Genomic DNA, 22,035 nt, shown 5'->3' with positions numbered 1-22,035 from the left:
ATATTGCTGACAGATATGACTTTTGACAGCCAGAAATATTAATGCACAATTAGGGAGGACACCCCAAAAGCACTGAGGAGTGCTAAAAATTATTTAGTAGATACTGCTGACAGATATGACTTTTGACAGCCAGAAATATTAATGCACAATTATGGGGGACACCCCAAAAGCGCTGGGGAGTGCCAAATATGAAGAAAAAATAATAAACCTCTATCCTCCTCTCTGCACTAGCGATTTTGGTTAGAGCAATTGCAAGAACAATATTGTATTCTCTGTCCCTGCTCTAATTAGCCTATGACTACACCCTGCTCTCTCCCTCTGTCAAATGGCGATGGATTGCTGTGGAGGCGTGTATTTATAAAGTTGAAGTATCGCGAGAACCGAGTCCCGAGATCCGACGACGTCACAATGACGTTCGGCCTCGATTTGGATTCGGAATGGGCGGGAGAGTACCGAGCTGCTCAGCTCGGTACTCGGATACCCAAAGTTCGGGTGGGTTCGGTTCTCGGAGAACCGGACCCGCCCATCTCTAATTCTCAGTGATGTCACTGGTCCCTAGTGACTGGATAGGCTGCACTCTCAGTGACGTCACTGGTCCCTAGTGACTGGATAGGCTGCACTCTCAGTGACGTCACCGGTTCCTAGTGACTGGATAGGCTGCACTCTCAGTGATGTCACCGGTCCCTAGTGACTGGATAGGCTGCACTCTCAGTGATGTCACTGGTCCCTAGTGACTGGATAGGCTGCACTCTCAGTGATGTCACTGGCTCCTAGTGACTGGATAGGCTGCACTCTCAGTGATGTCACTGGTCCCTAGTGACTGGATAGGCTGCACTCTCAGTGATGTCACTGGCTCCTAGTGACTGGATAGGCTGCACTCTCAGTGATGTCACTGGTTCCTAGTGACTGGATAGGCTGCACTCTCAGTGATGTCACTGGTTCCTAGTGACTGGATAGGCTGCACTCTCAGTGATTCTGCATTAATGGTGCATTTATTATAAGATTTTGTGGTTGTATTTTATTTTCTACATTCATTAGTACTTGGGAAGGAATAATATATCTGCTGTATTATATCAAGGCTTATAGCGAATGCGTTTATCGCTGTCAAAACAAATGTTAGAAAATATTTATTGTGCTTAAAACCTGGGCTGCAGCAAATTCACCATCAGCTCCTGTCACTGGCTGCATGCACTAGTCCAGTCCTGTGGGGGTAACGTTATGCATTGTCCTGAGTATCTGCAGATACTGGGTCTGCTTCCAGCTCTCCACTCTCCTTGCAGACACCTCTTATGTGTTTATCTAACAGACTGATGTAAAACAGCTTACTGCACAGGAAATAAATAAAATACTCTGCACAGTTACATGTAGAACAGGACATTGCTCTGATGAGATGGGGATGACAAGCATCCTGCCAAACCTTCAGACCTCCACTGCCCCCTTCTGGTCAGTGCTGGAACTTCTTCCATCCAGAATTGGTTGACAAGACACTGGAGCATTGTTCATGTTTAGTGGAAATAAAGGAGCATTTATCTGATGAAAGTCAAAGTCTATTTCTGATTCTGTGTTAACCCTCTCCTCCCCGGGTATTATATATTACAGACAGGAAATGTCAGTTACACAATGCAGTGTACAGATACATATATACATCCCTACCGCTGAGCGTAGAAGGGACCGTGCAGAACCCAGCAGCATTACAATGGTCATATCTCCCTTGTGCTCGGTTCAATAATAAGACTGAAAGTAATGAATGGGTTGTTACTGAACCGGAGATCCATCGGGGAGGTCCTGAGCCTCCGGGCCTCAGCGAGAGGCTGGATAGAGAGCTACTGCCAACAATTTAAGGAATTAAAGACAATATAATTTCGTTACTTCCCCGTCCTCTTTGTGCCTCATCTCCCAGGCAATATGTTGGCACCACTCCCTAACTAGTCAAGTACAAGGCTTACCACACACATTAAAGTGGGACCTGTCACATACCCATGCTGTGGGGCAGCCATTTTGTGTCGTTGGCCACTTTCTATCCACGGAGGTGCCTCAGCGATCTCCCCGGTTCCTAGGAAACTGAGAGGCTGGGTGGTGGTTTAGGCCGCAAAATGGCTGCCTCCTTCTGAGGTAATTTATGAAGAGTATTGAAACGAGATGGACGGGTGATGTTTATTTTTTTTCTTTTAAGGGTTTTCCGCGTCGTGCGGAGGGCACAGCTGGCATTTCCACTCTACGGCGTTGCGCCAGCTCAGATTTGGCATCTTCCGGGTCTCGCCTTACACTTCGTACCCCTGAAATTTCCAGCGGGTTATTGTGACCTATGGAAGACAACGTTTTACACCCATATTATTGCCCCATGTAAGAAAGACAGTCCGGTAGTCCCTGGTAGTCCAAGCTTATTATACACTAGATCTTATATATTTCTCAGTGCTCAGTCAATGGCTCACAGATCAGCTTTATTCGAATACAGTTTTGGCACAGTTATCTCGGAAGAGAGCAAGGTCATTGCTTTAATATTAAAATTCCGCTACGTTGGTATTAACAGACCAAGCGGATGGTATGGAAGCGACGGGGGTGACCTCTGCTTGGGCTGTCACATTTTCTGTACATAGAAAGCCCGTCCCAGCCTGTTCAGCTCCTCCTGGTACTGCCGTTGTTCCTCCTGTAGGAGGCGCTGTAGAGCCGCTCTGCGAACCTGAGGAACAAACACATTAGTGGGTCTAAATATTGAACGAACCAACGGCCCACCCCCCCCCCCCCCCAAAATATAACCGTATTCGTTTGTAGGCGTTTCATTTTATTGTGTTGCCTTTCCGCTGAACCCGTCTCCTGGCTGCACCAATCACATCAGACATAATTCTGGTAGCTCAGGGCTGCCAATCCCCCTGTTGTCACCTAGAGAGTATCCCAAAGTTTAATGCCAGAACCCCAGTCCGAGCAGGACTAATGCTGCCCCCCCTTATTAATACACCCCGATTAACAGATCACTGGTGGGCGGCTTGGCTCCTTCTTTGGTTATCTCTGTGTCCTCCTTGGACTGTTGAGACAATTTCACGTCTCCCCCAGTCTCTCCTCATTCCTAGCGTACCGCACCCCCGGTAGCGGCACAGAAAGCCCACTCACCAATACGAGTTCCTTATTCGCCATCCTCAGCTCCTGACGCATCTGCGCGCCGCGATGTCTCTGGATCCGAGCGGAGATGGATCCCCCAGCGTCCTCTTTCCATGCATTCAGGATGCTGACGCCCCGCTCACTGGTTGGAGATAGAATTAGATTATAAATCAAGGGGATTTTATAGTCAAAAAGCACCGTACTCTCCAGAGCCGGGAAATGTCCTTGTGTCTCAAGAACGTCAGAAGTTAGGTTGTTTCCTCAAAGCTGAAACAGAACATGCAAAGCTGCCCTCTTATTCAACATTAAAGAGATTTCATATGTACCTCTGCATTGGAAATCTGGGAGATCACTTATCTAGTACAGGAAACAATAGCTGGAATGTAATTGGTTGCTATGGGCAACACCTCCACTTTTCCTCATTATAAAGCCAGATTATATGATATAGAGGTTGCTGTAAGTAACTACTAACTGGGATAAGAACATGTCTAAACAGACAGGAATAGCACCAGTGCCGCTACCACTCTCTCATGGGGGCTTTGAAGCACAGAAGACAAATTTTACAAGCGTGCAATTTGCCGTTGGTAAGGGACGAGAGCTCCGCCTCTGCCACAGTAAAATGGTTTCCCTGCAGACACTGATTGTGTTTACAATTCGTTGCCGTCTATGCCGTACTTTCATAGATCGATTAAAATGCAGTATTAAGAAAATAAGCTCGTGTGACACCACCCTAAGCTTCATCATGAAGGAAGAAGGTGAATTTTTTGGTTTACCGTTGACGTTCCATCTCTGCAAGCTGGAGGAGGTCCTCTCTCTGGAAGGGGAAAAGAGTCAGTTAAATAATGAGAATGATTAGTTGGGGACATTGGAGGATGATGGGGGGGGGGGGGGGGGGGGAGGTCAGCTCTTCCTCTACTCACCTGGGTGATGCTTTTTGTGTTTTGTAGAACCCTGGATGCCAACATTATCGCACGAGTCTGAGGAGAGAGAGGTTACAGGTGAATGTCACCTCTATGATTGGGCAATACATAGGACACAGTCTGGTTATCTCAGATCCACAAAGACCTGGAGAAATTTTGGGTGATGGAATGAGATCCCCTGGTTGATGGAAGTGGAGGGGGACGGAGATATAATTAACACAGGTCTTCAGTTACTTATTTGAATCCTGCTAAGTAAGGTTCAGGTACAGGGATCTACCGGTCCGGGTGAGATGGATGTAAGTGCATATCCCCTTACAAGGAGCAAACTGTAGACATGTTCTGTAGTATACAGAAGTGCCGGGCGTTACTTTAGCTGCTTCTAAGGTAACTTGTGGCCTGATTCAAGTCTGAACGCAACCAAGAAAAAAAAACCAAAAACTAAAGAGAGTACAGAAGAGGAGCGTAGTCCTTGTATTCACATACAAGCGGATCTCACTGCACGTTTCCATTTGTATCTGGGTGTGAGCCCGCTCTGCCGTCCGTAGACAGGACAGTCTGCAGTAGACGCAGCGGCCTATATAGAATATGCAATAGAAGGTCACATCAGAAGGCATTAAAAAAATGTTCTATAAAAATGAATGAACAACTTCTTAACAGAATTATCATTAGTAAAAATAAGGATTTGATTGTTTTTTTTTGTACAATTAAAGATTAATACGCTTTTAATATGTACTGTACATACAGAAGCTGTGTGTGTACATTATATATATATATATATATATATATACACACAAACATATATATATATATAAAAATAATGATTAATATATACTGACAGTCAGTACCCACCCTGCAGCCGGGCACATGTGCTTCCACTTCCTGCTTCCAGTGCTGTTACCATGGAAACTGTCAACAAACGCTCTCCTGGTGATATCACTTCCTCGCCAACCAGTTTTGTTTGTTTGAAAAGAACAACAAAAACTTTATTGACACTGTATTTAAACAATAGCTCTTCTTATACCGTATGGCCTGAAGATATAGAACAGGCCTGGCCAACCTGTGATCCTCCAGGTGTTGTGAAACTACAAGTCCCAGCATGCTTTGTGTTATGAGACGCAGTTCCCTTTGACCCACGTGAAAAAAAATTAAATTGATTTATTTTTTTGCTGGACAACATCTAAACTTAGTTCTTTGTTGCCTTTTGAGCGCTCAAAGGGGTCACCCCGTATTTTTAAGGGGACGTATTTTTTGCACCTTGTAGCACATTTGTAGAATAACAAAATAAAAATGATAAAAATTAAAACTTTGAAACCACACAGAAGTGCCACAGGCAGTACAGACGGTCCCGATGTCCCCTCACGCCCACGATTAATTGAAGACACGAACGAGGAGAGACCGAGACGTATTTTAGGAGCCATTGAAGAGATGGTGAAGACGTGGTTGCACCAAACATACATTAGATGGCGCTGTGGCGTGGATACCCTCCAGGTGAGGTGGAGTCCCAAGCACATTTCCAACTATTGGCTGCAAAGCATGCTGGGGCTTGTAGTTTCAGAACACCTGTAGAGCCACTGGCTGTCCAGGCCTGATCTAGTGGACGCTTTTTATTTTTTTAAGCAGAATTAATGCAACCTATCAATTCAGACGTTTCTATATAACCCCTACTCTATACATTACCCAATTTGCGCTATGCAGTTCAAGACGATCATACATAACATGCCTCCCGACTTTTGGTCAGCCAACATCATCTGTAGGGTGGGTGGCGCACAGGAAGAGGGCATTGCCCCCATCATATTGGGCCCCCCGCCCTAAGAACCCCCTTTGATGCCCCACGCACCTGCTGCTGGCCTGCGCGGCCTTTAAATGATACCCCCTTAGCGTCATACATCTCTCCCAACCGTCCTGAAATTGTGACAACAATCCTGATGTGCCAAATGCTCTCCTCAAATTGGCGTTGACCCTCCTAAATTGGGACCCTTGGAGATCTATGTGTAGGACAGGTGTTATATTTGTAAAACGGACACCTGGGTCGAGTTAGGTTAAGAAAAACATGGGCTTAGCCTTTAAATGTCGTCTCTATGAGTACAACGCATACAAAGCTCAATTATCCGTGGTGAGGACAGGTAAAACTGGTGTTGAGTGTGTGGATTATAGTTTCATTGTATAGAACGTTACCTATACTGTGGAACGGGAAGACAATACAATCTGTGATGTCATAAGACCAGGCAGCGGTTACCTAACTATGTCCAAAATACTATACACCCCGTCAGTCTCCTTCAGTTCACACAGACGTGTTCCTGGCGTTTAACCAAGAGTTATTTTTATGTTATGTAATTACCTTTGTACTCCTTCCCACCACCCCCAAAGCTCGAGGACAGATTTCTATTCATACCAGGATGCCGGTCTATTATGTCACCTCCTGCATTGGGGAGGACCTCTCAGCACCGGCAAACAACTCTCCGTATGTTATATCCATCATTTTCTATGTATACTTTTACAAAAAAATAAAAAACCCCATAAAATCCATCATTTAAACCTGTTTTTTCGTATACACGATTGTGAAACGCTTATAAACCAGAGAAAGAGAAAAAAATTCTACCCAGTTTACTTTCAACACGTTAAGATTAGTGCTGGGCAAAGAACTCAGACGAGTGTTAATGCTCCGATTTAATACTGTACATGAAAAATACAAAAAAAAGATACCCCCACCCCAGGCGGGTGGGAGGGGTGAGAGGCACTGGACGTATTTACAGTAAAGTGCAAGCTTTGTATACACAATAAATAAAACAGACAAGGACTGGCTTCGTCCCAGTGACCGGCGCGTGCAAACTACGGATGCGGAAAGGTTGTTGGCCAAGTTCAAATGTCAAAGTTCAGGCATCTCTGTCTTTCTATTGGACAGTTGTGATGCCAAATAACAGATGGGTTATTGGGGTCTATCGCTCTGTAGTCGCTGAAGGTTTTGCCGCATCGGTAGAAATGTTGTAGTACGTCAGCGATCGCTTCATCCAACTCTAACGGAGCAAGGGGGTAACATTGTCACAATCGCCTAAGGCTTGGCGTCATCTTAACCAGGAAAGAAAGCGACCAAGGCGCATCCTGCGGCTGCTATAGGTGTCCGTCGCCTCTATGCATTAATAGTTAAAACACTTATTCCGTGAGCCACAGTCCGCTCTCTTGGGAGAGTCCGCAATGTGGACACAAGAGTCCTCTGGACGTAACATCGGTCACCCCAGAGGGAGGTCAGTAAACGTTTTCCAAGGACCTTCTGGGTGTCTCGTGTTCCCTTGACCTAAAAACACCGGGAACCAGGGTGAAGACCTCCCAGGATCCACGAAAGAGATGCGCCAGAATCACAAGGTGCTTTCTAATGTATTGTAGTTGTCTTTAAAGCTCTTCAGCTCCAGGAAGTGTTTGGGTCTCTTGGTCTTCTGGTTGGAGGGCAGGTACGTCACCTGGATGGTGGGCGTCCCGGGGGTCTCGGAGGATGCGGTCAGGTCTCTGGCCGCCGACTGTCGCTGTCTGTGACTCCCGGCCTCTCTGGACTTCACACTGGGGAAGAGAAGGGAGTAAAACCGATTATTTACTCCCCACATAAAAATCAGGACTCACAGCCGTAGGACAAGGACTGAGATAACTTACAATGTCGACAACTCCGCCAGCGCCTCCATAAACTTCTCATGTTCCGTTTTCCCGTACACCTACGTAACGAAGCAGAGAGAATGTAGTATGGCATTTCACAACATTATATTGTAGAAACACTGACAAACTGGAAGCAGTTTACAATTTTATAGCTCAAGCTGCAAACTCTGCACAAAACCAGAAAATGAGAAAATTAACTAAAAACGTGCAGAAGTTCCTTCCCGCATGCTGCCATATTTCTCTAAAACTTTGTTCTATATGCAAATCAGACTTTAGAGGAATAGTCCACTTTTGGGGACATTGTTTTTCAAGATAAATAAATGTAACAGACCCAGTTTTCAAACACAACTGCCATGAATCATAGATAAACTACACTGTTAAGTAACGTTTATCTAGCAGTACATGACTACGATGAAAACCCAACAGCTAGTCACATGGCTATACAATTTAAACCCACTGGGGTCGGGCAAGCCTGTGTTAACACCTGTGTGGTATTACTCCCCATAAATACAGAAAGCAGTTGGACTCTATTCATCCCCTCCCTCTTTACTAGGGCTCAGTGATGTCATCTGGCTCCACAGCTGGAGTAGCACGATTTGCTTTGCCATTTCAGCTTTTTGCCCTATATCAACACCAATTCATTCATCACCTCTAAGCTGCGATGTACGGCTTTAGAGGTCTGTGATGGAGTAGAGGAGAGTCAGGGCAGAACGGAGGAGGAGATTCATATACGAGAAAACATTTTTTGTTAATGACTGTTCCGATTGGGCGTGCACTCTTACCCCTGTGCCATAACGGGCAGAGTCATAACGATCCAACAGCGTATCCAGTAACGTCTTCCGGATGCCCCTGAAGGGCGAGCCGGCGTTTCTCATCTCCAGGAGATACGCCCGGAAGTTCTTTCCTACTAAAGATTTGGGGTATTTGCCGTTCCCCTGGAAGGGGACGTCTGCGAGAAAGAAAAAGGAAAGGGGTTTATATTGTAGTGTATGAAATACACCTGGTTACAGATATCTGGACATCTTCTCTTTAATAGCCGATGAAAGCTGGGACAGCGCTAATTAGGGGACTTGGCGCTCAGCCGACTATTGTGTGGACGTTAGGTAGGGTCTCATCACTCAGTGCCACCTAGTGGCTAAACGATAGAACGCAAGCACGGCATTACCAAGGACCATTTCCAAAACTGGTTTTCTGTAACGAAGATCTCCGTACCCATATACTACAACGTCACTCTAAAAAGACGTTCACTGAAATAGGACATACTTTGCAGAGCTCTTCTAGCTGAATGAAACAGAATAACTCCCATGGCTGTGTGATATCGTGCTGAACGGTCTTACTCACAGAAATATAATAATCTACTATATCCCCAAAATAATACAGGTGTAGAGGCCACGAACACGGCAGCATCCACACACTAACCAACACATCTATACCAAGAAACAAGACTACATCCACTTTACAAAATATTCGTAGACATAAAGCGTTAAGTTATTGGTTATCACAAGTAGGAATAAAAGCACATTGATCCCGTTTGTTAAAGTGTCTCCATATACTTATAGTTTATTAAAGAGAACAGATATTTGTACAGAAATTGTTCTGCACGTTCTGTGATACAGCTCATCTGCTGATGGTATCTAAAATTCAGACATACTTCCATTTACGTCCCTGCACGTTTTGAGATTAATGTCCCTGTAATATTTTGGGGGAGGTAAAGCTTGAAAACATAATTACCAGAGTCTTTGACAGCATCCAGCGTCTTCATCCTGTACAGATAGTTATAACAGGCTGGAAGATAAAGACAGAGGTGAGACCAGAAGAGGTACCGCGCCGCAGACGCTGGGGGCGGCCAGAAGGAGCGCTGCAGATGCAGGGGGGCGGCCAGAAGGGGCGCTGTGCCACAGACGCAGCCAGAAGGAGCGCCGCAGACGCAGGGGGGCGGCCAGAAGGGGCGCTGAGCCACAGACGCAGCCAGAAGGAGCGCCGCAGATGCAGGGGGGCGGCCAGAAGGGGCGCTGAGCCACAGACGCAGCCAGAAGGAGCGCCGCAGAGGACTGCCAGAAGGAGCGCTGCAGACGCTGGGGGCGGCCAGAAGGGGCGCTGAGCCACAGACGCAGGGGACGGCCAGAAGGAACGCTGTGCCGCAGACGCAGGGGACGGCCAGAAGGGGCGCTGTGCCGCAGACGCAGGGGACGGCCAGAAGGGGCGCTGTGCCGCAGACGCAGGGGACGGCCAGAAGGGGCGCTGTGCCGCAGACGCAGGGGACGGCCAGAAGGGGCGCTGTGCCGCAGACGCAGGGGACGGCCAGAAGGGGCGCTGTGCCGCAGACGCAGGGGACGGCCAGAAGGGGCGCTGTGCCGCAGACGCAGGGGACGGCCAGAAGGAACGCTGTGCCGCAGACGCAGGGGACGGCCAGAAGGGGCGCTGTGCCGCAGACGCAGGGGACGGCCAGAAGGGGCGCTGTGCCGCAGACGCAGGGGACGGCCAGAAGGGGCGCTGTGCCGCAGACGCAGGGGACGGCCAGAAGGGGCGCTGTGCCGCAGACGCAGGGGACGGCCAGAAGGGGCGCTGTGCAGCAGACGCAGGGGACGGGCAGACGACATACGGTCCTGACCTGGTGTATCCAGCTGGACCATCCGATCATCTCCCTCTGCCAGAAGACGAGGTTCAAACTTTATGTCCTGGACTTTGGAGAGTCGGTTGTCGATCTCTTCCTTCAGCTCCTGACAGTAACATAAACACAACAATTACATGGCAGCGGAGGGCAGGAGAGAGGTGACAGCCCCGTCCCCCCAATCATCCGGACTGTGCACCTTGGGGGCGTTGTGTCCCACCGGGACGTGGGGTCCTCTGCGCGATTTCATGGCAAAGCGCATTATCTGTCTCTTCACAAAGATGAACAGCAGAACAAACACCTGTAATACATCAGGGGGAGGGGCATTATTATACACCTGTAATATAATAGGGGGAGGGGCATTATTATACACCTGTAATATAATAGGGGGAGGGGCATTATTATACACCTGTAATATAATAGGGGGAGGGGCATTATTATACACCTGTAATATAATAGGGGATGGGGCATTATTATACACCTGTAATATAATAGGGGGAGGGGCATTATTATACACCTGTAATATAATAGGGGGAGGGGCATTATTATACACCTGTAATACAATAGGGGGAGGGGCATTATTATACACCTGTAATATAATAGGGGGAGCGGCACTATTATACACCTGTAATATATTAGGGGGGAGGGGCATTATTATACACCTGTAATATAATAGGGGGAGGGGCATTATTATACACCTGTAATATAATAGGGGGGAGGGGCACTATTATACACCTGTAATATAATAGGGGGAGGGGCATTATTATACACCTGTAATATAATAGGGGGAGGGGCATTATTATACACCTGTAATATAATAGGGGGAGGGGCATTATTATTCACCTGCAATATAATAGGCGGGAGGGGCACTATTATACACCTGTAATATAATAGGGGGAGGGGCATTATTATACACCTGTAATATAATAGGGGGAGGGCCATTATTATACACCTGTAATATAATAGGAGGAGGGGCATTATTATACACCTGTAATATAATAGGGGGAGGGGCATTATTATACACCTGTAATATAATAGGGGGAGGGGCACTATTATACACCTGTAATATAATAGGGGGAGGGGCACTATTATACACCTGTAATATAATAGGGGGAGGGGCATTATTATACACCTGTAATATAATAGGGGGAGGGGCACTATTATACACCTGTAATATAATAGGGGGAGGGGCACTATTATACACCTGTAATATAATAGGGGGAGGGGCACTATTATACACCTGTAACATAATAGGGGGAGGGGCACTATTATACACCTGTAATATAATAGGGGGAGGGGCATTATTATACACCTGTAATATAATAGGGGGAGGGGCATTATTATACACCTGTAATATAATAAGGGGAGGGGCATTATTATACACCTGTAATATAATAGGGGGAGGGGCATTATTATACACCTGTAATATAATAGGGGAGGGGCATTATTATACACCTGTAATATAATAAGGGGAGGGGCATTATTATACACCTGTAATATAATAGGGGGAGGGGCATTATTATACACCTGTAATATAATAGGGGTAGGGGCATTATTATACACCTGTAATATAATAGGGGGAGGGGCATTGTTATACACCTGTTATATAATAGGGGGAGGGGCATTATTATACACCTGTAATACATCAGGGGGGGGGGGGGGCGGCATTGTTATACACCTGTAATATAATAGGGGGAGGGGCACCATTACACACCTGTAATATAATAGGGGGAGGGGCACTATTATACACCTGTAATATAATAGGGGGAGGGGCATTATTATACACCTGTAATATTATAGGGGGAGGGGCATTATTATACACCTGTAATATAATAGGGGGAGGGGCATTATTATACACCTGTAATATAATAGGGGGAGGGGCACTATTATACACCTGTAATATAATAAGGGGAGGGGCATTATTATACACCTGTAATATAATAAGGGGAGGGGCATTATTATACACCTGTAATATAATAGGGGGAGGGGCATTATTATACACCTGTAATATAATAGGGGGAGGGGCATTATTATACACCTGTAATATAATAGGGGGAGGGGCATTGTTATACACCTGTTATATAATAGGGGGAGGGGCATTATTATACACCTGTAATACATCAGGGGGGGGGGCGGCATTGTTATACACCTGTAATATAATAGGGGGAGGGGCACTATTACACACCTGTAATATAATAGGGGGAGGGGCACTATTATACACCTGTAATATAATAGGGGGAGGGGCATTATTATACACCTGTATTATAGGGGAGGGGCATTATTATACACCTGTAATATAATAGGGGGAGGGGCATTATTATACACCTGTAATATAATAGGGGGAGGGGCATTATTATACACCTGTAATACAATAGGGGGAGGGGCATTATTATACACCTGTAATATAATAGGGGGAGCGGCACTATTATACACCTGTAATATAATAGGGGGAGGGGCATTATTATACACCTGTAATATAATAGGGGGAGGGGCATTATTATACACCTGTAATACAATAGGGGGAGGGGCATTATTATACACCTGTAATATAATAGGGGGGAGAGGCATTATTATATACCTGTAATATAATAGGGGAGGGGCATTATTATACACCTGTAATATAATAGGGGGAGGAGCATTATTATACACCTGTAATATAATAGGGGGAGGAGCATTATTATACACCTGTAATATAATAGGGGGAGGGGCATTATTATACACCTGTAATACAATAGGGGGAGGGGCATTATTATACACCTGTAATATAATAGGGGGGAGAGGCATTATTATATACCTGTAATATAATAGGGGAGGGGCATTATTATACACCTGTAATATAATAGGGGGAGGAGCATTATTATACACCTGTAATATAATAGGGGGAGGAGCATTATTATACACCTGTAATATAATAGGGGGAGGGGCATTATTATACACCTGTAATATAATAGGGGGAGGAACTTTATTATACCCCTGTAATATAATAGGGGGAGGGGCATTATTATACACCTGTAATATAATAGGGGGTAGGAGCATTATTATAAACATGTAATATAATAGGGGAGGGGCATTATTCTACACCTGTAATATAATAGGGGGAGGGGCATTATTATACACCTGTAATATAATCTCTGGCATCTTTAGTGACCCTGTATATAGTGCACAAAGGACCCCATATCTAATCACTGCCCCCTGTATGTAGTGGGGTCCCCTGGATGTAGTGGGGGTCCCTGGATGTAGTGGGGTCCCCTGTGCGAGGTGGGGCCCTTGCATGTAGTGGGGTCCCCTGTGTATGGTGGGGCCTTTGTATGTAGTGGGGTCCCCTGTGCGAGGTGGGGCCCTTGCATGTAGTGGGGTCCCCTGTGCGAGGTGGGGCCCCCTGGATGTAGTGGGGTCCCCTATGCGAGGTGGGGCCCTTGCATGTAGTGGGGTCCCCTGGATGTAGTGGGGTCCCCTGTGCAAAGTGGGGACCTTGCATGTAGTGGGGGCCCCTGTGCGAGGTGGGGCCCCTGGATGTAGTGGGGTCCCCTATGCGAGGTGGGGCCCTTGCATGTAGTGGGGTCCCCTGTGCGAAATGGGGCCCTTGCATGTAGTGGGGGCCCCTGTGCGAGGTGGGGGCCCCTGGATGTAGTGGGGCCCTTGCATGTAGTGGGGTCCCCTTCCACCCGTGCCCCCAGCACCAAGCCCCTCTCCTCCGCTCACCAGGCTGCCATAGGCCATGACCAGCACCACGTTGACCCCGGACAGCCAGTTGCTCTTGTTGGCCGCCATCTCCCCTGTATCCAGCGGCGCTTCCGCCTTTCTCCAGGTCAGGTGACGCCGGAGGAGGCGGCCACGCCCTCCCAGTCCGGCCAATCAGATGCTGGAACGCAGCCGCAGCCCCTCGTGGAACGCACACGCGGGCAGTGACGTCGCCGGCCGAGCGTACGTGAGAGGGGGCGGAGCGGGAGGGAGGTCACGTGGTGTCAGAGCGGAGGGGCCGCAGGTAAGGACGGAGCTCGGCGGCCGCACGGTGGGAGGGGGGAAGATACCGGGAGCGGTGGGGACACGGGAGGGAACCGGGGGTCACAGAGGGAGAGAGGAGCCCTGGGGGACCGGGCCGGGGCTCCGCCAAACGTCCCGCTCACCTTCCGCACTGAGGCCTATCAGGCCGGCTGAAGCCTCGGGCTCGATTAGAGAGCCCTGCCGGCCACCTCGCCCTGAATCCGGGGTCGGATCCTCAGATTGTGGATCCCATTTCCTGTCTGTCTCTTTGGGTGATGCCGGTCAGATGGGATCAGATAGAGGGTGCTGGGGGTGAGCATCCCCGTTCTCCACGACTCTCATCTCCCGGGTCGCCCAGCCAGTCACTGGGGCCAACACCCGACTCTTTACATCTATGTCTGACCTCATCTCCTGGGGAACTACAAGTCCCAACCTGCCTACCCAATGCCCAGGGCATGCTGGAACTTATAGTTCCACAGTTACTGGAGAACCACCCACGTCCTAGGTTACTGCCCTAAACAATATATCCAGGGTGCTCCAGATACATTGTGACAAGCACAGGGTGTAGAGACACAACAGGGACAGCAGAGCTTACAGTCTAACCAGAGAAGTGAAAGATCCCACATAGATGTCAGCAATGGGTATGATGGAGGAGGATTGGTAGGAATAACTAGAAAGAGGTTAGATAAGTATTTGTTACAGGACCTGGCTGCACTGTTACCTGGTTAGTTGAGCTTCAAGGGAGTGTATCAAAGGGTGTGAGGACATGGAGCAGCTATGGAGCGAGGGCAGATGATCAGAGGAGATGGCACCTATTGAGAGTATTAGTATATCTTCCTGATCTAGCACCCTCTACCCTATTTAAACAAATGCTGCTGCTATGTTCTTCACTGGCTTTGTATTGTTTTATTGCATAGTGCCCTATGCAGAGCATAGTATGCAAATGAGTCTCCTCCTTATTGCACTGATCACATGCTTTTTCCAGGGTTTGTTTCTGTGGTAGCTTAAAGTAAGATAAGTAGGTGAATGTTGGAGCAGGGAAAATCTATAACAACTAAAAATGCATTATACAATCTGGGCACAGGTTCTCTTAAACCTGCTCTGACGTTTAGTAAAACATAGTAGTGCACAGGTTTCTCACAGCCCTGGGAAATATGCCATCTTACATCTATGGTTGAAGAGGGTGGGGGGTTGGGGGCATTTGAAGCCTCAGTCAAGAAATCGCAGCAAGCGTGTGGTCTTCCTGTTCCTCAGTTGCCAGTTAAAGTTGGCTATCAAAAATGCATTTAGCAGCTATAGGGGCTCCAGATGTGTTTGGGGGAGGTGTCCCGAACACTTTTTAAAATACCTTTATCCACGCTAAGAACTGTCTTTATTATCTGGTTTATTAAACTGATCAATGACCTTTATCTGTGATTATTGCTAGCACAGAGCCGCTTTTGTTTTTTCTTTAGTTCTGTATGGTCCAGTACGTGTTTATCGTACTTTATAACCGGCAGTAGCAGAGGAAGTTGATTTCTGCTTATGGCAGAAATTAGTCTTCTATTTCCTCATAAATATCCAGTAAACACAACATGGGTAATGTCAGAAGTAGCCGTCGGTTTAAAGGGGGTTTCACGTGTCTGTCCAGGAAAACTGATTGGTGTAATGTCCAACGCATCATTTATGTTACATTTCTTAGAGATGCTGGGTGATTTAATGTGTGGAAGGTAGATGGACTCCTCATTGTGCCCTTTAAATACCCCAGCCGGCCATGGTTTGAGGGTTTGCTACTGATCAAGCCCATGCCATTGTTTTACCTGTGCGGTCATATAGCAAGTCCTGGTGGGGGCCACTTATGGAGAGGGTCGGGATATTGTATCCTTAAATAGCCTGCATTGAAACGTGAGGCAGTTCATGTCCCACTTGTGAATTTCTTGTCCCCCCAGCTGACCAGGCAGCTGTTGCAAGGCTTCAATTTAGGAGCACCATCAGTTGGGTGCAGTTGGTCAGACGTTTCCATATGTTGTATTTCTGTTTGCGTAGGTCTCATTTATTTGAAAGGGTTTTCAGACACGACTAGTCAATTTGTAAAGCCCTTCAGTTGTTAATTATTAGACTAGACAGATAAACGAACAGCATATGTTTCCGGGGTGTCTAAGGGCCTGATCTGACCTTCTGGGTACCTGGAATCTACTATCTATAGATTATTCTGCAACATTGCAAGACCAAGTGGTCAGTGTTGCTTTTTTGTTATTTGTGGAGATCTCTTAAATTTTTGGGCTGTTTCACCCCCAAATGTTTTATAGTTTTTGTGGACATTACTTTAATTCTTTTTACTGTGATTAACTCACTCTCTCATTGGGTAACATTATTGTATTCTCTAGTCTCTCTACCCCTACTAAGTAATTATATCTTAATTGGACGAGCCACTGATATTCGCCTCATTTCCTTCTCTCCGCAGAGTTGTAATTTGTAAATACTGTTATTTGTATATACTGTAAATGATGACCTCGGTAGCGACAAATCGTGCCCGGGGCAACTGGGAACAGACACAGACGCAAAATCAGACACAGCACAAGCAGAGGCCTCAGGTATGGTCTTCCCGGAGTCCCAGGTATAGTCCAGCTTCGTACAACGCGATAGGTCGCCTTATTCCTGTCTGTCTTCCTGTTTAGGCCACTGCTGAGCAGATCAGACTGGCACAGATGATTTCAGATCAGAATGATGCAGACTTTGAAGAGAAAGTTAAACAGGTGAGGTCCCCCCTCTTTCTTTGTTTACCTCCCCCTGCTCTGGCAAGCTGGCATGGTACCAGGCTAATAGTATAAGATCACGTAGACCCTCGGTGAGTGTTAATCTCTCTCTGCAGCTGATTGACATCACGGGGAAGAATCAGGATGAGTGTGTCATAGCGCTACACGACTGCAACGGGGACGTCAACAGAGCCATTAATGTCTTGTTGGAGGGAAACCCGGACACTGTAAGTGCCACCGTCCTCTGTGACCTTCCATCAGCTTAAATCCCGTTCTATAGGACTGTGCTTTTAAAGTAGAGCAGAATGTCCTAAAATATCACTAGCAGAGCTTGCTCAGTGCATCCTGCCATATTTCTGTGAAAGTGTGTTCCGAGTCACCGACTTGTTTTATATGAGGGTTTTTAATGAATTGCGCTTCTCCCTCCGATATTTTTTTTTTGTAGGGAGGTTTATCTTGGTTAAGGGGGTTCCTCAGAACAGCACCATTTTGTTATAAAGAATGAGGAAGTGGTCAGGTTTTATACAAAACAAAGCTAAGCGCCTGGTACTTCCCGTTTAATCACTGACATGCTGCAGCCTGGCTGTGCCTCCCACACAGCAGTGTTAAACAGTAAAGGCCCGGACTGGTCGGCCCGTACTAGGGCTTCCCCCTTTGTTTGGACATGTACAAGGCTGCCTGCATTCAGTCACTCCCATCTACCGATAACCTTCACATAGCCGTTGTTTTAGAACAAACCTCTGTCTGGGGTTATGTCTTAAGTACAAGGCAAAAAAGATTCCCGTGTAGCCCCCAATCCGGCAGGAACGCACCGAGACTTGTAATATGACACACGTATAGTAAAGTCTCCCAGACCTGGTTGTAATCAGGATAATGTCTGTTTTAATGGGGGATCCGTTGTAAAGTGGGCGATCAAACGCTCCCACTTTTACTAGCGGCAGCGTAGGTTGGCCTTGTATCTTCTCCCTGACTGTGTAAGGTGTGATCTGTATTGCGTAGTGCTAGAACTGTGTTCTCGCCCCCCCAGCACTCCTGGGAGATGGTGGGTAAGAAGAAAGGGGTCTCTGGGCAGAAGGAGACAGGGCAAGCAGAGCCCACGGAGGAGACCCGGGAGAACAGGGAGAGAGACTACAGCCGCCGGCGCGGAGGAGCCCCCCGGAGGGTGCGAGGTGGCAGCCGCGGGAGAGAGTGTAAGCCTCTTGGTCTAGTAAACTAACATGTATACTTTGGTTTCTTGTCCTGTCCCGCTGAGCTGGCTGTTCCTCCAGGTGTTGAGACTACAAGTCCCAGCGTGCCTTGCCAGCTATCTACTGGCAAAGCATGCTGGGGTCGTGCCTGGTCTCTGCGGGGACTTGGTCATGTTTCTCATCACCTTTCAATACTTTGTCTTACAGTCCGGGCTCAGGAAAACGGTTTGGAAGGATCCAAGAGCGGCGGCTCGACCGGGAGAGGCACAGAGAGGGGCCGCAGAGGGCGTGGGAGAGGCAGAGGTAACCTGTTCCAGTGAGCTTACAATCTAGCAGTGTAATGGGACATGATGTATAAATGGTTTTTAAACTTTGAGAGGAGTAGCCCAGGTTGTGGGGGGGGTTGATTTACATAAAATACTTCTAAGCAAATAATTACCTTGATGTTCCATAAAGATTAAGTTTTGGAGGCTGGGGCAGTTTGCTTTTCTCTACAGTCTGTTCCGTCTTCATCTTCAGGGGGCTCAGGAAGAAGAGGTGGCCGTTTCTCCGCGCAGGGTATGGGGTAGGTGCATCCATATTTATACCTGTATATTTCTACGGACGTGCTCTTTTTGGGGGGGGGCTTCCGTCTGACTGTGATGTCCGCTCTCTTCCAGAACCTTTAACCCCGCTGACTACGCCGAACCTTCCAGCGGAGAAGACAATTACGGCAACAGCGGCACCTGGAACAACGCTGCCAGCTTTGAGCCGGACGATGGAACAAGTAGGTCGCCGTTTTCCCACAGGGGTCTCGTGTGTGTGTGTCCCACTTTCTACCCACCTAATCCACGTGTTGGAAATGCTGTCCACCCGCTGTTTCTGTTCCGTAGAGTCAGTGGCAGGAGTAAGGGGTTACGTGGGAGGTGGCCATGTACAACCCACGGGGTGGGGGAGGAATAGACTTTGGTACTGTGCAAAAAAAATTGGGCCCAATGTAGAAGTGGGGACAGGTTCATGGAGACCTATAGGGGGGGGAGGCTGGAAAGGCGTGGGGGGGTGTGAGGAGTTTCGGGAACGACCTGCACCTCAACTCAACCTAATTTTGTTTTTGTTTTTTTTTCCTTTTTGTTTCAGGACTTGATTACATTGGGGGTGAGGGGTCAAATTATCCCCGAAAATTTTCCACTGCTCCTGGTATGAAACATCCAGGTGCTTACATTGCCCCTGATAAGCTATTTATATATCTGATTGTTGTATACGGCTCATCTCGGGGGGGGTCCCCCGGCTCTGAGAGCTCACAGGCCGGGTATTAGGACTGGTTGTGTGGGGTGGAGATGTGGCACCGATACCCGGCACAGATGGTACAGGTTTATATGACAGGGCTCAGATCTTCACCATTGGGCAGATTCTGGGACTTGTAGTTCAACAGTGGACTGTATATATCTACATATGAACTGATAATTACAGATGTGGACTGGACGAGAGGACGTGTTCTGGTGATCTGGTTGCAGGATTATCGGATTAGGCTGTCGGAGATGGTGTATTTTCTCTCCACTTGGTTCAATGAGTGTGCGGGGGCTTTATATATATATATATATATATATATGTCCTTATAACCCCCGTAGTAGTTCCCTAAACAAATTACTGTACAGTAATATACGGAAGGGGAAATATCTTATGTAATTTTCGCTTTAAAAAAAACAACAAACATTCGGAAGTAAATGTGACAATTCAACCCACCATAGCGCATCTCTCCTGTCCTCTACCTTTAAATAAGCCTAAGTTTGCATTATATTAAACCAGTACTCTGTATTAAACTTAGTGTGTGATGTCGCTGCTAGTGAGAGACTTGTTTTTTATTGCCGTGCAGAGGTTTTTAAATTGGATCCGACCTGCCATTATTTTAGTCAATACCGGTACAAGTCCGTTAAACGTAAAGTACAAAGTGATAGATAAACTCAAGAAACGTATATATCGCCCATACCCATAATCTGGTGTGTAGATTTCTGGGTGCGTTTATGGTAAGGGGAAGTCGATGGATTATGGTCCAGTCTAAGATGTTTTGTTAGTTTATTAAGACTGCTTTTGTTTAATTCATATGTCTTTAAGGTTAACACGTGGGGGTTAGATATGTGCTTCTTGGGGCTACGTGAGTGGAACTGCTGTGTACTGTGCTGTGACCATAATGTCTCCACTAATCCACTAACTCTTGCAGACATGACGATCAGAGGCCGCCATTGTTGTTTGTGGTTTGGGGGGGATTGCAAGATGCTTATAAATCTGTGTGGTTCTAAAGTGAAGATCTGGCGATCACTGGACACGGTGGGAAACCTGTGTAACACCCTTGTGCTCCGTCTTCTTGTCCGTTAGGTGCTTGGAGGACGGCAACAGAAGAGTGGGGGACGGAAGACTGGAATGAGGATGTAGGTATCCGCAGAGTGCTCTGTACACCGCAGTTATAACAAGTTACACCTTTTTAATGATCCATATACCAGCCAATGCTCGTCCGCCAAGTGGTGATGTCATCTTGGATAGAACGAAGCACTGACGCATGAGTAGCAGCCACGTAGACAAGTCCTTAGCCGTTCTTTCAGTGTTCCGTAATATCGCCATGTGGCTGGTGGTCAGACATCTGTGTGTACTGGTCTTACCTGGTGCTCACTTGGGGGGCGACCTTACTCTTATCTGCTCCATTTATTTTCAGCTGTCTGAAACCAAGATTTTCACTGCTTCCAGCGTGTCCTCCGTTCCCCTGGTTTCTGAGAGCGTGACGATCACCGCGGGTCAGAGGTGAGTGCGGGACGGGCTGCCCGTCGGTCTAGCCGCTCGTACGCTAGACCTAGCCAATCACTCTGCTCTCGCTCTCCACAGGATTGACCTGGCCGTCTTGTTGGGAAAGAGCCCTTCATCCCTAGAGAACGAGGCCTCCAATCTGGACTCGGCGCAGAACACCACCTTGTCCCAACCCCTGGTCTTCAGCAACTCCAAGCAGAGCTCCCAGCCCAGCCATGGGAGTTCCTTCTCTCACCATAGCATGGTAGGTCACCAATGCCCTGGACGTACGTGAAGGGGGGTGCAGTGCCTTATGCCGGGGTGGAATGTGGGCATGTTTCCAGAAATGTTGAGGCTGTAAGTAGGGTTGGATAAGGGGTGGTTCTAAGCTGGAGCAGTTTAGCCGAAATCGTGTGCCCCATGGCATGCCAGTAGACCCTTCCTGGCTGTTTCAGTCGCCACTAAGGGGGGACAGTGCATGCTATATTATTTGTTCCCACCCTAACTGTGAGTCCACTCTGTTGGCTGATAGACCTGTGTGTGGTAACTACAATGTATCCACCGCCCCGGCCCCAGAATCTCCTACGTCCCCCGAGGGGAACGTTTTAGTAAACGCATCTCTCTCGCAGGTCAGCATGCTGGGTAAGGGATTCGGTGATGGGGAGTCCAAGGGCGGCAGCACCACCGGATCACAGTTCCTGGAGCAGTTTAAGACGGCGCAGGCTCTGGCGCACTTGGCAGTTCAGCATTCGCAGTCCGAGGCGGCATCTGGTAACGCCACCTGGGACATTGGCTCTGCCGCACAGCCGCCTTCCCTGGGGCAGTTTGGTAAGTTCTTCTTACTCATATATTATATATTATATCGGGTGCGATGCCCAGAGTGGGTATTGGGGTGTGAGTGAGTTTACTAATATTGCAGGAGCGTTATATGCCCAACTGGGTGACATCCAGTGAGAAACTCTAACACCGGTTAGGCTGACATCGGTTCCTTTGCAGAAAGGCCCCGTTTTGATTGGGGAATTTATACAAGGGGCGGGGCCGGTGATGTCACAGGTGCTTAAGTTACAGCTGCTTCATCTTATTGACCTGTAGCAATCAGGACACTG

General features: G+C 47.6%; 3 protein-coding genes across 4 annotated transcripts in view; 1 reads left to right on the top strand and 2 right to left on the bottom strand.

The window, feature by feature from the left end:
• Positions 1–2,415: 2,415 nt before the first annotated feature.
• On the bottom strand, positions 2,416–5,041 carry CFAP141 (cilia and flagella associated protein 141). Its single transcript, XM_075191771.1, has 5 exons — positions 4,866–5,041; positions 4,017–4,073; positions 3,870–3,910; positions 3,109–3,238; positions 2,416–2,680 (listed from the first exon to the last, which is right to left on the bottom strand). Exons 2-5 carry the CDS (start codon positions 4,059–4,061, stop codon positions 2,579–2,581), a joined length of 318 nt encoding a protein of 105 aa, XP_075047872.1. The 5' UTR covers positions 4,062–4,073; positions 4,866–5,041; the 3' UTR covers positions 2,416–2,578.
• A 1,629-nt stretch (positions 5,042–6,670) lies between these two features.
• Positions 6,671–14,106, bottom strand: LTAP1 (lipid transport auxiliary protein 1). Of its 2 annotated transcripts, XM_075193557.1 has the most exons (7): positions 13,972–14,103; positions 10,469–10,570; positions 10,270–10,378; positions 9,390–9,443; positions 8,441–8,607; positions 7,659–7,717; positions 6,671–7,568 (listed from the first exon to the last, which is right to left on the bottom strand). In XM_075193557.1, exons 1-7 carry the CDS (start codon positions 14,038–14,040, stop codon positions 7,370–7,372), a joined length of 759 nt encoding a protein of 252 aa, XP_075049658.1. In that variant the 5' UTR covers positions 14,041–14,103; the 3' UTR covers positions 6,671–7,369. The 2 variants fall into 2 exon arrangements, with proteins under 2 accessions (XP_075049658.1, XP_075049659.1); XM_075193558.1 differs by lacking the exon at positions 10,469–10,570 and having other exon boundaries at positions 13,972–14,106.
• Positions 14,107–14,201: 95 nt separating this feature from the next.
• UBAP2L (ubiquitin associated protein 2 like) overlaps positions 14,202–22,035 on the top strand; it is a 20,808-nt gene continuing 12,974 nt past the window's right edge. Inside the window, 13 exon segments of the mRNA XM_075192019.1 lie at positions 14,202–14,254; positions 16,697–16,826; positions 16,911–16,988; positions 17,105–17,215; positions 18,016–18,178; positions 18,383–18,478; positions 18,695–18,740; positions 18,835–18,941; positions 19,292–19,351; positions 20,528–20,580; positions 20,862–20,947; positions 21,029–21,194; positions 21,559–21,827. Coding sequence (XP_075048120.1) covers positions 16,737–16,826; positions 16,911–16,988; positions 17,105–17,215; positions 18,016–18,178; positions 18,383–18,478; positions 18,695–18,740; positions 18,835–18,941; positions 19,292–19,351; positions 20,528–20,580; positions 20,862–20,947; positions 21,029–21,194; positions 21,559–21,827 — 1,325 coding nt within the window. The 5' untranslated portion in view covers positions 14,202–14,254; positions 16,697–16,736.

This window comes from Mixophyes fleayi, chromosome 12 (genome assembly GCF_038048845.1).
Source record: "Mixophyes fleayi isolate aMixFle1 chromosome 12, aMixFle1.hap1, whole genome shotgun sequence".
In the NCBI taxonomy this organism is placed as follows: Eukaryota; Metazoa; Chordata; class Amphibia; order Anura; family Limnodynastidae; genus Mixophyes; species Mixophyes fleayi.
Note: the sequence above shows the minus strand (reverse complement) of the source record. Positions and strands in the feature narration are given on the sequence as shown.